The sequence below is a fragment of the Pleurodeles waltl genome, chromosome 10, assembly GCF_031143425.1.
Source record: "Pleurodeles waltl isolate 20211129_DDA chromosome 10, aPleWal1.hap1.20221129, whole genome shotgun sequence".
NCBI lineage: Eukaryota > Metazoa > Chordata > Amphibia > Caudata > Salamandridae > Pleurodeles > Pleurodeles waltl.
The window spans coordinates 968,177,442-968,195,956 of NC_090449.1; the positions used below are offsets into that span (position 1 = coordinate 968,177,442).

General features: G+C 38.3%; 1 protein-coding gene across 1 annotated transcript in view; it reads right to left on the minus strand.

Moving 5' to 3' along the window:
• Positions 1 to 246: 246 nt before the first annotated feature.
• Positions 247 to 18,515, minus strand: part of AGMO (alkylglycerol monooxygenase) — a 679,770-nt gene continuing 661,501 nt past the window's right edge. Inside the window, exon 14 of the mRNA XM_069211800.1 lies at positions 247 to 545. Within this exon, the coding sequence (XP_069067901.1) occupies positions 465 to 545 (81 nt within the window). The 3' untranslated portion in view covers positions 247 to 464. The remainder of the gene's footprint in view (positions 546 to 18,515) is intronic.

An 18,515-nucleotide genomic window follows, 5' to 3' on the forward strand; every position in this document is an offset into this window, starting at 1 on the left:
TGAAGTTCCATTGAGTGTACACATATTTAAAAACACACTAAAAACGCAGGTTGATTGTGTGCTTTATAAAACAAATTTACATAAAATTATAAGTAACAAATATAAAATTTGTGGTAGGCTTACTGGGATGCCCTTTTTGGATTCTATCACCAGTTTACACCTTTATTTTAATTTAAAATGTGCGAATGCGTTTTAGTCTGGTAAGTGCGACTATGACATTTTAATAGAAACAATAAATATGATTTTGTATGAAGAACATTTAGATTTATTCACAATTGTAAAACATAACACAATAAGTATACTGTACACAATTCTATGTAATTAACAAAGCAATTATTATTTTATTGACATTGCAATAAAAAGTTCGTTCATTGACTTTGAAAATGTCAGTATTAAATACACATATATTCAGAAATATTGTTTCCAAAGCCACGTTGCTTTCCAAAAGTAAACTGCTGCTTTCTTTAATCAGATTTCTTTTTATCCGTGGCAAACTCTTTAATGCTTTGTATTCCCCAGAATATAGTGCAGACTGTAAACCAAATCTGAAAAACAAAGAAAGGCAAAAATATCACCATTTGTAAAATAAACACAAAGCCAATCTAGTAATTGCATTTGAATAAGGCAGAAAATACAATTTAAAGCTGAAATAAAATGGGAAGTAAATGTTCTTTCAAATATGTTTTAAAGAAGCTCAAAGATGGAGATAGAATAATTGCAAAAGGAAGAGAGTACCATAATTAAGGTGTCACAAATGCAAACAATTAATACCTCGGAGAAGTAAAATTTGTCATTGGCCACAGGGCCGGCTTTTGGGCGGTTCGAGCGGTGCGACCACACCGGGCGCTGACCTCAGGGGGGTGCTGTGTTTAGCAATAACTTCAGATACTTGCGATTGAAAAGCACCTGCTAAAAGTTCCTTGTGCGTTTAGCCATCAAGAAACAATTAAAAGGTCAAGATACCTCTTGTGATTAATGTTCCTGCTAGAGATAGAGATGGGAGTTTTGTCCAGTGGCAGCTTTGACTCAACATAAAGTAGCATAGAGGATTAATATGCTTGCTGCAAAAAACAGAACTATGGGGCATATTTAAGAAAAGTGGCGCTGCACACAGTGCTGCACCACTTTTCTTGTACCCCTTAGCGCAACTCTAACGCCACCATGGGAGGGTCATATTTAAAATACGGCGCACCATGGCGATAGTTAGGGGACTAGTGTCAGAATTCTTTACGCTAGTCCGGCACTTTGCAGGATTAGCGTCAAAAATGTTGTTGACTCTAATCTTGCAAAGCACCCAGAGGCCCATTGTAACCAATGGAAGCCTCCTTTTGATGCCTGCTCCGAGCAGGCGGTGAAAGTGTCGGGAAAAAATGACGCAAAGAAATCTGGCAGATTTCTTTGCGTCATTTTTTTGGCCCCCCCTAACGAGAGGATGCCCCCCTTTGCATACATTATGCCTGGCATGGCATAATGCAGTGCAAAGGGTTACAAAGTGGCACAATGCATGCAATGCGCCTCTTTGTAAATATGGCACAGCATTTTTGGCCTTCTAACACCACATTAGTGTAAAAAAATGACAATAATGTGGCGTTAGAATAGCACAAAGGGGCTCTTAAATATGCCCCTATGGCAGTGCTTAATTTGTGCTGAATTTGTGCTTGTTGTTTCCGGTGCAGAGCTCCGGCACTTATGCGGTACTTTGTAAATATGGCACAGCATTTTTGCCCTTCTAACGCCACATTAGTGTAAACAAATGATGCTAATTTGCCGTTAGAATGGCGCTAGGGGTTCTTAAATATGCCCCTATATTTTATGTGGCTGGCTGAGTGGATTAGTAAAGCCAGCCTTTACAAGAGCTTTAAAACACATGAATGTATGTGAAAGAGGAGCGATGGTGAGATGCCGGATAGTAGTGAGTGAAACCGAGGAAGAGGTCATGGGGTGAGGGGCACCACAATAAACTGTGACACAGGGCGCCACTAGACCTAAAGCCGGCCCTGATTGGCCATGTAAGCAGATAAGGAAAGCAGAAGAATGATTGCGGCTGGTTAGTAATAAAGGTTAAGAAATAGGCAGAGCAAGGAATTGCGAAACGTATAGACAGTGTATGGAAAATGAAATTGGAAATGCATAACAAATTGGACACCAATGCAGGTAATGCTGACTCCGAGAAATATGGGCAAAATGGCCATGACCAAAGAACTCATGGAAAGAAGAATTATGAACTAATTGAAGTAGGAATAGCAAATATTGAGGAAATTAAACTCAGAGTCAAAGTCAATTATACAATTGATATAGAAATAATTTTTTGGGAAGGAAGCAATATAGGGTGGTGCAAACTGCTTTATCTGTTTAATATCAAAGAACAGAAATGAAGATGTACATGTAGATGAAACTGAAGCCCCAGGTCACGAAAGAAGAATCAATGACAACACCATGATAATAGGTGGCTAAGGTGGATAAGATAGATGTGACAGAAGATGGAAGAAATGTGATTAGAGAGGACTGGTAAAGAGAAATGTAAGTAATGAAGAACAGCATCTCTTTTTCATGGACTAAAATAAAGGAAATATGTAGCTAAGTTATTGTCAGTAGCAGACAGACAAGAAAAGAGGCATGTAAGAAGTATAAAAACATGCATGAAATTCAAAAGAAAATATAACAGAATAGAACGATTGCACATGGTGAAAAAATAAAGGGTCCAGAATGAAGTGCTGAGTTCACACCATAAGGTAATGAAGCCACAGAACGATATAAAAGTACCAGGATAGAAAAGAGCTTCAGTGATGAGCATGATGGATAAAACTTCGATCCAGATAACAGGTGCTTCGTTTCAGTGCTCTGGCCAGAATCGCGATTAATTTTGGAGAGAGTGGACCATGAGTGTGAAGGTGTGATGAAAGTTGGCATTGAACAATTCTTTCTCATTTCATTCTATATCAATACAATAGGTGCAATATGCAGCACAAATCAGATAGGGAACTGATCAGCACTTTTTTTTTGTGAAAGGGAAATGGCTGGGGCAAATTTAAATGACTTGGTAAAGGTTTCTCATTAAATGAAAGATTGAAGTGAGCCATTGTGAAGTATAATAAAAGGAAAATATTAAGGAAGGACATTTAGGCCCTGATTTAGATTTTGGTGGACAAGTAGGATATAATGGGATTTAGATTTTGGCAGATGGGATATCCATCACTGTTGTGACATAGTAACTCATCCACTAATTTCTAAATCAGGCTTTTAATTGCTTCCTCCTAGAAAATATCCACCAATCTGGGTAGAAGGGATCAAACAGGTGGCACATCACTGCCTCTGGAGTATTACACCATGGAATGTTGTGGGACTACAGCCTAAATTAGCTAACCCTGCTTGGGGCCTTTTTACAGACAACTATGAGATTTGTATATTCCAAGAGACATGGTGTGTAGATCCTTGCTACAAATGTGGCTACTCGACCTGTTATTCTTCTGCTATTGCCCGGGGTAGAGGCCACCCTGCTGTGGTTTTAGGCATCTGGATAAAGAACTCACTGACTTGTGAGGTCAAAATGCTTCCTGGATCCTCTCCTGACTTACTTGGTCTTTTCTTAAGTCTAAATAACCATTTTCTATATTTAGTCAAATAGTTACAACAGACCAATTGGCATGAATAAGGAATCTCCAATATTAATGCTTTTGAATTACTTTTTGAGTGGACTACCTCATGATCCATATGTTATAGTAGCGGGTGATTTAAATGTGTCTTTTGAGCCCCTAATAAATTGTGATGTGAATGTAGCAGATGAAGAGGATGCATTATGGCACATTCCAAAGCTTGAAATTCCCATAGCTAACAGAAGCTTGCATCAAGCCGGCCAATTAACGGGTATAACACTAGGCCATGGATTGCGAGCGTGCAATGGTCAGTCCCCATCAGACCAGGAAGGAACCCCCACTTTTAAATGGCCCAATTATACCCGCAGGGTTGCTATCTTTGAATATGTGGCAATGTATGAAGGATATGAAGTCCTGGTAAGGGACAATAGTGATCATAATACCCTAATACTGGATCTGACTGGACCCCTGGGCCAAGAGTTGAAACAATAAAACCTTCCCCCTCTTGGGAGACTTGAGTTTGTCTAGGCCCTATAGTGGGACTATGTCAAAGCACACCCAGACATTCTTAACCAATTATATACAAGAATAGCCGATACACTGGGAAAGAAAACAGAACTTACTAGAACAAGAGGCTACCCCAGATTATATTGATGAACAACACTGGCCCAGTTTGCTGGGTTAAGGGATTTGTTCCAGATGGTCCCTAAGAAAGTGGTAAAAGCTAAGGCAACAGTATGGTATAACACAAAATGTAAAGAAGCCAAATCCTCCCTTCTAAGAACTATGAAATCGGCAAGCCATAGCACCATCCCGCTAGCTAGGAAACATTACATGACGGTGGTAGAGCAAGCCATAGTAACCTAGGAGACGGATATGTAGTTGGATGTGGTTCAGCCAGCCAAAGCACAAGATAACAAGGTCTTCTGGGGAATTATTGCACTTGGTGGAAGGACTTTATCATCCACTGTAGCCTTCAATGTCCAACCACATTGTGGGTGACCATTTCAGTGACCTATATGCCGACCCTGAAGGAGTAGATGTGAGTAGAGGAAATGCTAACTCAAAGTGGAATCACTGCATGCAGTAAAGCCACTGGGGATTTCCCTTGAAGACACCCTCAAAGTTGAAAGTACAACCATTCCCAGAAAAGTCCGGGGCCTGATTGTATTCCAGCAGATCTTTACATGTCCAAACCGGATATCTGTGTGCCATACATGAATACTCTGTCCATGGCAATTCCGAGCACGGGGGGGTGAGGTCAATACCAAATTCCTGAAACTGCAAACTTTAGACCTATAAGTCTCATTGATGGGCTTCAAAAGACATTTTCTCACCAAAGCTTAGTGAAATTGTGTTTTTTCAGATCTACAGGTGGGTTTTAGGCAAAAGATAAGTACACTAGACAATTATTTAGTTTTTTTAGGATTTGTGTAATTTACTGGAAAGCTATTCTGTTAAGAAATGGGTGCCTTGATGTAGTATTTTTGGACTTAAGGGCAGCTTTCGGTCTGGTGACCCAGGAAAAGTTGCGGGAGATCTGGGAAAACACGGGAGTGCAAGAAATTATCCTTGATATTTTATCAAGAATACATTCTAGTAATTTTGCCCACATTAGATATGGAAAGCAAACTGTCCCCTTTGGAATTAAAAAGGGAGTGAGCAGGGTTGTGTTTTGGGCCCAACTCTCTTTCCTCTATTCATTAGCGATTTGCGCAGGCACTTCCCAAGTAATGATGCACCACATCTGGGTTCAGTTAAGGTACCCACTCTCCTTTTCCTAGATGACACGCTACTTATATCTAAACCCCCTGAGGGCTGCAGGCTATGCTTATCCACTTTTTATCGTTCTGTTCTGGTCATGGCCTAGAACTTAATATAGGTAAAACCAAATTTATGGCCATTAGTCCACGTAAGACAACCCGGACAAGCATAACAGTAGGCAATGTGCCCCTTGATTACAAGATTTGGGGCTATTTCTTATTTCATTTAATGAGACTCCTGCTATATTGGCTCAGGTTATGGTCCACCCCAGAGTTGGAACCCTACAGACACCCTGTAACTGAGCTTCTAGGTCAGAGGAATCATTTAAGAATTCCATGGCTAGCTTACATTAGGAACATGTTTCATTGTCAGGACTTAAACATTTTGTGGCCTAGTCGGGAAGAAGCCATAATACTCTCTAGGCAAACGATAAAGGACAGATGTAGAGACTTTCTCTGGGGAGAAAAGATAAAGAACTGCAGGACAGGAAGCTTGACTGACAAATTCTTATTTCATAAAAATTACCCTCTGTATGAACTGTCCTTTAAAGCAATACAAGGCACCCTGCATGGCAACTTTACCTGAAATTCAGGTATGGCACACTTCCAATTCTAAAAGTTCTCCTCAATATGGAGTGAAAGGAACAGCCTTGATACCCAATGTCCTGCTTGTTGCCAGTTCCCTGAATATATCTCCCATTTCATGTTTTCTGCCCAGTCTCTATAGCACCTCGCAGAAGGTGGATAATTTCAGTGTTCCATCTTCTGAGGGTGAGGAGATATGAGATTGTGCGACGAATCCTAAAATCTGACACAAGAGAGGCAATTGTGGTTAGTGTGGCCAAATATCTACATGCTGCATGAATAATGCATAAAACAATGTCTGGCAACTGTTTCCCTGTAAAGATAAGGTGCGCAGCTATTATCTTTGATCCCAAAACAAATGTGTCTGTGTTATTAGGTTGACAAATCAATGAATTTGCCAAGTCTTTAGATGTTATTTGTACAGAAGCTTTCCCCCTTCTGTGTTAAGATTTACCTTGCACTATTCCACTTGTTAACTTGTGTATTAGCTTTTATTGGGTTTTTGTAATTTTAGATAAAGTTCTTAACTTGTATAAAGATAAGAAGTACTGTAATTAGAATGTGATGTTTTTCTTATGTGTTTTTACTTTGCTAGTTTTAGGGATATCTAATCCGAAATTAACTTTATTGATGATAATAATGATGATATTTAATACATGATACAATAGTAGGATCAGACAGGGCTGCACTTGAATTGACTCAGTGTTAGAAAATACTCTTTTGTGTGTGTGTGGTCACCCCCATGTTTTGCTGACTAGTATGGATGTTTTTTTAACTCTGCACACTGGGATAGTGCTTTCCAGTCCACAGTGTATTTGGCCTGATCAATAAAACAAGGCTTAATCTGGCATATTTACCTTTCCTGCAAGGCCATAGTATATGGTACAAGAAAAACGCCAATGGCATGAAAAGTTGAATGTCACCTATGGACTAAAGCACTTATTGTGCCATCCACTAGACTGCCAAGGAAACTATGACTACAGGTTTGCATGCGTGGCCTGAGTGCTACAGATTCAAACCCTTTTCAACATTAAATAAGTCATCCCTTAGTATGCCTTGCAGCCTACAAGATAGGGTGCTTAGTATTTAAAAATGGAACATGAAAAAAGTTAAGTTTGGCATGTTGCTGCAGTGCTACTCAAAAAGCTATTTTCACTACATAAGTGCTGAGATTTTTCTGTTAGACTAGCTAAATTACAGTTTAAATACTAATTCTGTTTTTCTGTTTAGAATACGCCACAAAGTCATTTAAACAAGTATTTTAATATTTATTAATATTCAGTCCAATGGTGATGTTTAATTTGTGATAGATATACAGGAAAAGTAACTTTGAAAAAGTTAGATTTTGCCTTACTGAAGATCAAGCAGGCTAATTAGCATTAACCTCCATGCAACTGTCCTGCCATCTTTGAAGAGGTATCAAATACTGTTTCCAGGACAGAGGCAAAGGCTTGCACCTAGCAGGATGGCTAGGGTGAGGAATGTGTCAAAGTTTAACTCATAAATTATAGTTAAGTTCAGTCCAGGGATTTTAGTAACTTGTAAGGGACCAGCGGTAGAACTGTATCTTTAGAGGAGCTTAGTTATTATGGATACCTGGAGAAAAGGGATCTTTCGATTGCCAAATAACCAAAGAAGAAAAAAATGAGAGAAATGAAGAAAGCAAGGAAGCGAGAAATGAAGAAAGACAGGAAAGAAAGAAAGAGGGGAAAGAATAGAGAACAAAAGCATGAAAGAAAAAGAAGAAAGAGGGAAAGAGAAGGGAAAGTAAAAAAATAATACAGAAAGGAACAAAAACGTGTTTTTGGATGCAATCCGACAACCTATCAAATATTTTACATTCTGCTTCATAAAATAGTAGTTCATGGAGGTAATATGCACAGCTGAAACCTTCATTAGTACAGATGGTGAGTGAAGTGAAGTGCCGCAAAGCCCCACCACATGGCTGAAAGCTTCATTAGAACCAACGCACAGTGCCACAAAGCCTTGCAAAGCAATGCCACACAGACCTTGAATCAAAGATATAAGGTAATACTTCCAGTAGGCGAAACTCTGACCTGCGTCTGGCCTGCATTCCATCTCAGTCAGATTGAACTGGAGATTTAGCCCCGGACCTGCGCAACCAGATACCCACAGTTGGTGCTTTCTGTTTCTTTGCTTTATTTTTCCCAAACACTTTAAAATTCAATGTCTCCCAGTCTACTAATTGGCTTTTTGTTGTTCTGGTATCATTTTACTTATTACACTTTACTCAATATTTCTAACTTGTATGGGGATTTTTCCCGTCTTGCCTTTTCGCTTTATTATTATTTTTATGCTGCATACATATTTTACACATTGCCTCTAAGTTGACCCTGACAAATTTTATGCCAAGGCACCAAAAGGTCAAGTATAGTTAAATTTAGTAAATGTTGTAGTTCACCATGAGAAAGATTGAGGTTGTTGCATGAATGTGGCTTTCACCCCTCTCAGTGAATAATCTTATCTCAAACACTGACCTGCTCTCATGAGGAAAGTTGATGGTCAATTAACGGTGCAGGCATGCAACATATATCACAGGCTTCTTGATGTAGGTCGACTCATATCAGAGAAAGTCTAGTTAAAAAAATTATTTTAAACTGCTATTTGCTGGAGAGCTCGCGCGCCGGAGCAATTAAGATGGCCGCTCGATAGCAACGCTCCCGAACTGCCAAGGCCGTTTTTTTTCCTGAAGAGCGTTTATGCAACGACTGTCACATTTCTTCTTCAAAATGTGGAATGTGAATATGCAGGGAGCAGTTTGGTGAGTTGTTTAATCTTTTAAACTCTGTTTTTTCACAGTGTTTACTTCTTTAAACCTGCTGCTCCGTTTCTCACAAAAATGTCGCCGCCATTTTGTGAGGACCACTTTTATTCTTAAAAATGTTGTGTTTTTTTCTCCTTAGTCACGCTCTATATTACCCACTATTATTTTAATTAATATGGAAACCTCTATACTTTTTTTTTTGCCATTTTGAGATGTTGACACTGAAATCATGGATTTTCTTCTATAATTTTCAACATTCGTCCTTTGAGGTGACCTAAACGACAGTGAGATAACATCAATTAAAAATACTGTATTAAGTCTACACTACGTCGCTAAAATGGAGATTCCTCATACTTCAAAAGTATCTGTATCCTCTGTATCTAATTCTAACGGTCGTAAAGACTCCTGGGGTAACAAAAGAGCTAAAAAGCACCCATCCTCTCCAACTAAGTCTCCATTGCCTCTTACGTTCGAAAACATTATGGATGAACTCAAGTTAATACAGCCTTTTGTTATGGAAACAAATATTGCATTACAACGAATTGAGGAGAAATGGTCACATCTGAATTCTCAACTTTCTGATGTGGAGCAGAGGATCAGCGACATACAAGACACTACTATTGAAATTGATAATCTGACTAAGGAAGTCACAATACTTAAAAAACAGAGAGAAGATTTGGATAATCATAATCAGTGAAATAATCTTCGCATTTATGACATTCCGGAAGGCTTAGAAGGCCAGGATTTGATAACATTTTTGTAAACTCATATTCCGAAGACTGTTGGTCTGCAGAATACCACGGTCCTTAACATTCAGAGAGCCCATCGTATTGGTCCTTCTTCAACATCTAAACCACAAGGAATTATCACCCTCTTTCTACAATACTCAGATTTAATGAAAGTCTTAACTGCCCCCAAACAACGTAAACAAATGTTGTGGTCAGGCCAAAAGATTTTCTTTAGCCAGGATGTAGCCATGGTGACAGCCAAAGAAGGAAAGAACTTCTGGATCTCCAACCAGCTTTAAGATCTATGATTGCTTGATTTGGCCTTGTTCACCCTTGTTTCTTTAAGGTTATCTTCAAGGACAGAACAACGACTTTTGAAAATCCCTCTGACTTGAAACAATTTATATATACCCACAAAGGGCAGACAATGGAACTCAGCAAGACTTGATTGGTTAATGTTGGGTTGTTAAATCATTTATTTTTTCTTTACAGGTATTGAAAACACTGAAATGTCAAGCAAAGAGAATCCCCTTTCCAATTGTGTCTATTTTCTTGTTTAGCTCGACATCATAGTGTTCTTTCCCTTGTTGGTAAGTCACGTCGCCAGTTGTTTATACAGTATTTATTCTGTTTTAACGTCTCTCCTCCCTCTTGCTATATAATTATTTTAATTTCTCGGGGTGTTGTTGCTGATTGGCCTCTAATTTTCTTGCTCCTCCCTTTCTCCCTTGCAAAATATATTCTTCTTGTCAGGATAATTATGACTGAAACCTTTTGGCTTTTCATCATCTTGTTTCTCTTCTATCGATGGGGTGCTTTCGCCACCTCTTTACTACTCCATCTCTGTCGTACTCTCTTCTTCTCCTTTTGTCTTTCTTTCTTCTTTTATATTTATTTTTTATCTTACAATGCAATGTTGGCTTCCACAAGCAACCTCAACTGGATATGTGTTCAGAGTTTTCCCTTCCACCTTACTCTACGATTCATATGTTGTTTGTGTCTTAGTTTCCGTTAAGGGTCTGTTGTCTATATGTCTTCCCCCAGTTAAATGACCAGTCTTTGTATTATTTCATGGAATGTTAAGGGTTTACTTAATCCGGTTAAGAAACAACGAGTGCTCCAACGTCTCTCTAAATTAAACTGTCAGGTTGCTCTCGTACAAGAAACACATCTTAAAGAGTAGGACTTTGAAAGTTCAAATAGAAATTGGGTTGGTCATGTTTTTGGTTCCTCTACAGTTCATAACAAGAATGGGGTAATAATTTTGATTCATAAATCTTTACACATACAAGTTATAGACAAGGTTAAAGATGTTACATGTAGATGGATATTACTGACAGCTAAAATTAATGGGGTGGTGTACTCCATTTGCAATGTCTATGTTCCAACTGGAGTAGAGCCTCAATTTTGGATTAATTTTTGTTCTTTACTATTATCTTGCAATTCTGACAATCTTGTGGTAAGAGGTGATTCCAATCAGCTTATGGATCCTTTTGTAGATCGTCGTTCTCAAACTCGTTATATCCCTAATAAAATGCAAAAAAGCATTTCATCAAGCAATATCCTCCAGAGGTTTACATGATATATGGAGGATTGCACATCCAGATGTATTAGATTTTACATTTTATTCTGCAGTACATCACTCATATTCTAGAATAGGTTATATATTTGCTACACAAAATATTTTACAATCAATTTCACATACTGACATTGGGTCTATTCTTATATCAGATCACGCCCCGGTAATTATTGATTTGAACTTTCCAGACAATTCCCCATCTTCTAATCACTGGAGATTTAATAATATCTTATTGCAAGACCATTTATTTATTGAACAATTTACAAAGTATTCCAAATAATTTTTTGGCACAACTTATCTTCCGATACTTAGGTGAATTTTATATGGGATGAATTCAAAGCTACTGCTAGAGGCTTTATTATAGATTATGTTGCCACTAAAAAGAAAGAAAAGTCTAAGGCTCCCTCTCAATTACTTGCACAAATAAAGTGTCTAGAGCATGAATACTTCTCCTCTAGCTAACCAGATACTCTATCCAGGTTGATTGATGCTAAATTACAATACAATAAGCAATCTTTGGATAGTGCATGTGGTACTCTACTCAAAATAAATTCCAAATTTTATTGGGGGAAAAAAATAAAGCGGGTAAACTATTGGCAAACTACGTAAAGATTAAAAAACACAAGTCTAAAATTACTGTTCTCACAGACACATTTCGAAACAGACACACTAATGACTTAAAAATTCTGGAATGTTTCACTGATTACTATACCACATTATATACTCCCAAAAACACTTCTAATATATCTGAGGTTGATCCTTTCTTCCACTCTATTCCTATGACACATAAAGTAGATTTGTCTCTATTAGACTCTGAACTATCTGAGTCAGAAATTAAAAATGCTATTACCAAAGTTCCTAAAGATAAGGTCCCGGGTCAGAATGGCTTTTCAATTGAATTTTACTCAACATTTGCATCCATTTTAGTTCCAAAGTTATTAACACTTATACAATATTTCATCTCGCAAGATCAAGCAAAGGGCACCTTTTCTGAAACTATGTTGTGCTTGATTCCTAAAAAAGATAAAGATTTATCTAAATGTGATAATTATAGACCTATATCCCTTATCAATGTTGACTGTAAACTTTTTGCAAAAGTCCTTGCCTTACATATTAATCATTTTATCCCAGATTTAATAGGCATTCACCAGTCAGGTTTTGTTAAGGGGCGGTATATATCAGATAATTCTAGAAATTTTCTCAATATTCTCCATCTTGCTTCTAAGTCCAGGGACCCTATAGCTGTTATAACTCTCGATGCTGAAAAAGCCTTTGCATGAGTTTGTTGGGATTTTATGTTTGGAGCATTAAAATGGCATGGTTTTAGTCCTCATACTATTAAACTCATTAGTATTTTATACTCCTCACCTTCTACATCTATTTTAGTCAATGGTAAACAATCCCATTACTTCCCCCTACACAGAGGTACTAAACAAAGCTGTCCTCTATCACCTCTTTTATTTATATTAGCCCTTGAGCCCCTTCTAGAGAAAATACATAGGACGTCAGATTTTTACGGCTTTAAGCATAAAGACTAAGGGCCAGTTGTAGTAATAATCTGGATTGCGACTCGCATATTGCGAGTCAGACCGACTCGCAATTTGCGAGTCACAATCCAGAATGTAGGACGGTGTCCCTGACACCATCTGCGACTCGCAAGGGGGTCGCAAAGGCCCACCTCATTAATATTAATGAGGTGGGTCGCAATTTGCGACCCCCTTGCGAGTGTCGGCACACACAGGGATGGTGGCCTGCTGGAGACAGCAGACCACTATGTCTGTGACTGCTTTTAAATAAAGCAGTTTTTTTTTTTTGTAATGCAGCCCGTTTTCCTTAAAGGAAAATGAGATGCATTACAAAACTAAAAAAATGAAACATTATGTTTCATTTTTTCATGCCATTCACAAAGGGGAAGGGGTCCCATAGGGACCCCTTCCCTTTTGCGAATGGGTTACCACCAGTGTGACACTGGTGGTAACTGTGATTGCTTTGCGACCGCGTTCGCGGTCACAAAACAATACAACATTGCGCTGCGACTCGCAATTAGGAAGGGGAACACCCCTTCCTAATTGCAACTCGCAGTCCTGTTTTGCGAGTCGGTAACCAGGTTACCGACTCGCAAAACGGGGATTGGGCATCACGATGTGCTTTTTGCACGGCGCAAACAGCGAAATTAGCTGTTTGCGATGTGCAAAAAGTTTGGAACATCTGCCCAATAGAGATTAAATTTACAGCACATGCTGACGATATTCTGCTCTTTATCTCTAATCCTGAACAGACTATACCAGAATTTTTTAGCTTACTACGAAAATACTCAAATGTCTCAGGATATAAGCTTAATGTAGACAAATCAGAGGTTTTGCCATTAAATGCTTATTGTTTACCCAACATGTTTAAAGATACTGGTTTTACTTGGAACACTAAGCATATTAAATGCCTGAGCATATCCTATTCCAATTCTATAAAGACACTATTTGAATTAATCTCAAAGAAGTTGAGTCAAGGATTTTGAAATTGCTTGACAGATGGTACCCTCTTTATTTAACGTGGTGGGGAAGATTGGCCACAATGAAAATCTATGCTCCCAGTTAAACTCTGATCTGTTTTTTTAAAACTATAAATACATTATTTATGAAAGTTTTATGGAACAAACGTAAATCTTGTATATCTTTAATCAAACTACGAGAACCTAGAGATAATGGAGGTGTAAATTTTCCATGCCTTATAATATATCATTTTGCATTTGTTTTAAAACAAATCTGGTTGTCCCTCTCTCTCACTTTTCACAATGGAACCTCTCTATGGAGTCAATTGGAACACTCAACAATTACACCAGTTACTCTGAGAGGTGCAATTCGGATTTCAAAACACCCTAACTCCCTTCAATCCCCGATAATCACTCATTCTATCTCTATTGCCACGCCACTACTTATTGCTTCTCACTCCTCATCTGAGAACCTTAGGCAAACTCCCATATGGTACAACAAGGATATTAAAATTCATAATAGAACTTTAGTCTGGAAAGAGTGGATGCACAAAGGCATTATAACTCTGGATCATTTAATTTTAGATAATGCTGTACTTGCATTTCAAGGTATTCAACAGACATTTCATATTTCCTCTCATTACACCATGCAGTACCAATCTCTCTCCGCTATCCTCTATAAATTGCTATCTCATACTTTGGGTACTCCCTCTTCTACACAGCCTATTTCCCAGCCTCATAATTTCTCCTCACAAGTCCCAGCATCCTTTATATACCGAACCCTTACTCATACCAGTCCCGTGAGACCAAAGTCTAAAATTGAATTGGCATGGGAACAGGATTCCAATCAAAATGTTCCTATATCTACATGGAAACAAATATGGTCAAAACCCCTTGCAACATCCCGTTCAGCATCTACAACCCAAACATTATTTTATTTTTATAATCGGTTGTATTATACTCCTATAGATCTTTATAAATTTAAACTTACTACAGACAGTAAGTGCTGGTCGTGTTCTAAAATAGCCATTATATGCACATGTTTTCTGAGTGCCATTCAGTCCACACTTTTTGGAAACAAGTTTGGGATAAAGTCAATCAAATTTTGTCCATCAATGTACCCTTCAGTATATTAAATATTTATTTGGACAGTACCTCACCAATTTGGTATTCCCAATCCCTGCTTGGCAAACAGGCTGATGTACTCATTGCTAGTGCACTGCAAATTATAACTTCTAATTGTGATTTGCTATAATCACAGAATGGATCGAGCAAATGCTCATATTTTTCAACTATTAATTAAAAGAGACAAGTTATGGCTTTCTCTCACATCTTTTCTTTCACAACACAAGTGTCCTTTTTTTGTGTTCTTTCCCTTTTTTCTCTTTTTTTATTTAGAATTAATGGTTGCTCTATTAAGAACATGTGATCTTCATTTTGCATTGTTTTAATTTTAGCAAAAATGCTATTATTTTATGGTACAATATTTTATTCGGATTGTGTATATAAATTGTTTTTATAGGTATAATTATCCTTATGACTTTGTTTGCTCCAATGTAGTTATCTTAATGTACTAATGTGTGCTAACTTATTCAATAAAGCATTATTAAACAGAAAAGAATGCTATTTGCTAAAAAATATTCACCTAACCCATGCATAAACCTTAGCTCAGTGGTTCCCAACCTGTGGTCCGGGGACCCCTGGGGGTCCGTGAAGCCTTCTCAGGGGGTCCACGAGAGCCTAGAAAATTAAAAAATATTAACAAATATTGACAAATTAGGTCCCCAGCTTCCAGTAATGACTCAGGCGGGGGTCCCCGGATTCCCATGATGATTCCGTGGAGGTCCCTGGGCTCCATTAATGTTAAAGTGGGGGTCCACAGAAACCAAAAGGTTGGGAACCACTGCCTTAGCTACATAGTTACTTAAACCACTTGCCTTGTAGGTAGGGAGGTATGTAGTTATATGAACAGACAGCCAGGAAAATAAAAAGGGAGACAGAAAGGAACAAGAGTGAGAAATACGCGCATGGATGGATGAAAGGATGAGCAGATGGATGTATCTGTCAGAAAAAGAGCACCACAGAGAGATGAAAAGGTAGCTAAGCGGGTTGATAGTAGATGGATTGATGGGTGGATGGCCACAAAATCAGACAAAGAGAACTATATCGGGAAAGAGGAGAAACAGCAAGTGGAAAAGTGAGTGGATGAATGGAAGGAAGGACAGATGGGCTGAATGGCAGATGGATGGAAAGGGCTGACCAACGGTCAGACAATGATTGGACTCCAACTAGCAATAAACTGATGAACTAAATATCATTGTTAGGGTGCCTTGCTTTTTATCGAATGCATTATATTGCTGATATGCATTGTTTTTTGTTCACACAGATGACTAAATTATCTAAAATCGTGAACATCTCTCGCAGTGCATGACTTAAAGGTCATCTACACACATGTGGTTTGCAACTTGGGATTTGCTCTCAAAGTTCTGCCAAGGATGGGACCTCCCGAATGTTTGTCTCATTGATTCTAAGCCATAAACTGCATGCTACTTGGCGAGAGCTGCCAACAAGTGTACCCAAGAGAATGCAGAATCTTGGCTAATTGGAAAAACTATTGCTTTCCGTGGAAGGTCCAGCTGTGTTCCTGTGAGAGAACACAGATGCTTGAATTGTTTTCCTACCCTTCATTTTTGACTACCTGTTCTGGCAGAAGTTGCAATTGACGAAACTAAGAGAGCAGGCATCCATATGTTTGTAAATAGGGACACAAATGCATTTTCCAGATTATATAAACCCTGAGAAATTCACAGTGATAACTAATGAGACATCTATCCTATAAGGGAGGTGTAATCCTCAGTGCTACCTTACAACCCCCGAACTCTAAATACAAGAAAACCATAAATATCAAGTCAAAGATTTTACTTTGACAATTTGTACTACAAACTAGGGTTTGGAAACTTACCCTGCCTGGAAACATCAAACATATAAAAGGGTATATGAGAAACGCTTGTAACTAGTCAAAACCACTCGCTCTAAGTAACATTTCACCCATCGTTCTGACTCAGTGTGCGACTTTAGACAGAAGCCCGCCTTATGTAAATTAATATTGGGCCTGATCCTTATGTTAACAGTGCATCCCAAACTGACGCCTCCTCCAGAAGGGAGCACAAGAAACCTCAGTCCATTTTCAGCCTAATTATGCCTTATCGGTAAGGTATAGCTTGGATCCTCTTGCACAGTGAGTGATGAACCCACCCACTGAAACATAATTGTCGCTCTATTTTGTAAAAGTACGTTTATATGTCTTTTCATGCTGGGAAAGGCCGCTAGGGCGTAGGAGACGGCAGCCTGGGAAAAGCCAAACCAGGGGCTGCTTGGCCTTAAGCTTCTAAGCAGACAACAAATATCATGCAATCAAAAAATTAATATAGACTTGAATGTATATTGCAACAAATCTCAATGTCATAATTAAGACCATACAATTATTTCACTTGAGTGAATGACATTTATTGAAAGTGATATTTATTTTTAAAAACATGAACCATTCAAGAATACCCTCATGCCCGAGGATGTTGTTGCACATTACCTAAAATGTGTAAAGTTGTCATGTTCTCTAATTATATGAGCTATATTGTTATTAAATGTGGAGTAGGATTATTTTATATTAAGCATATATAAGTGAGCTTTTTGTAGAGCACTTAATTACTGCACTGTGCATTCAAAGTGGATGGTTAATGAAAATGAAACATAGTGAGGTAAAGGGATAAGCCATGGCTCACACAGTTTGTTACGCAAGCCGGGATTACTGTGCAGTTCTGAGTTCAATTAATACTTTCATCTCATCTGTAAGAGATACTCAATTCCTCAATGATCACATACCAATAATTAATAAAACAAAGGAGTCATAGAGTCCCTACTGAGTTTATTCCTCTGGCTTCCATAAGACTATGGAAATATGTAACATAGTTCCAGAGAGACATATTGTGTCTGCCACTGTTTAATCTTCAGTGTCCACTTCAAAATGTAGGAAAATATTGTCCCCTGCGCCCCCACTCTAAAATTTGGGAGAAGGGACAAATTCCCCCTGGCATCCACAGTTCTAAAGCAGATTAATGGCCATGCAAAACAATTGTGATTATTCATGAAGTTCACATTTTGTGGGGTGCTATGAACTTTTAGCAAGTTCACCCGTCAACCCATTAATCCCCTGTTTTTTTTTTACCACCAACCTTTTGTTGTAGCAATGCCTTCCAAAATGAGCAGAGGTTTCCCCACTCATAAGACATCTCACATCCTGAATGGTGGGAATCTGGAGTGCAGAAATCCTGGTGTCTCTTAATATCAGTTTACACCCATGCTTGTCAAAATCATTATGGGGGTTATTCTAACTTTGGAGGAGTGTTAATCCGTCCCAAAAGTGACGGTAAAGTGACGGATATACCACCAGCCGTATTACGAGTTCCATAGGATATAATGGACTCGTAATACGGCTGGTGGTAAATCCGTCACTTTTCCGTCACTTTTGGGACGGATTAACACCTCCTCCAAAGTTAGAATAACCCCCTATGTGTGGAGAACTGTTTGATTAATAACACACATGCTCTATTTGTCCTTTATCTAAGCTCCTTTCTGCAGTATAGGCAGCAATGCATATGTTTTCTTCCTATACATTCACATGCTTCATCATTGCTTTCATAACTTTTACATTAGCATCCAGCACTTTATTAAGTGCCGAGCCTAATAAACTGAAACCATTTTGATTGATGGGTTTTGATGAACCAATTCTCCATTAAAATCCAATTAATCATTTACGCTATTACTACATCTATTAAATTGAAAATGACAATTTCTATTGCACTTAATAATGTAGACCTAAGGGAGCTAGTCCAAATAGTAGGTATATGTACCATCTGTTATCTGTAGGATTCGTTTTTTTTGCAAACAAGCCTCCATGAGATAAGTTAAGGGTGCTCGGAATTACAAATTGGAAGAAAATA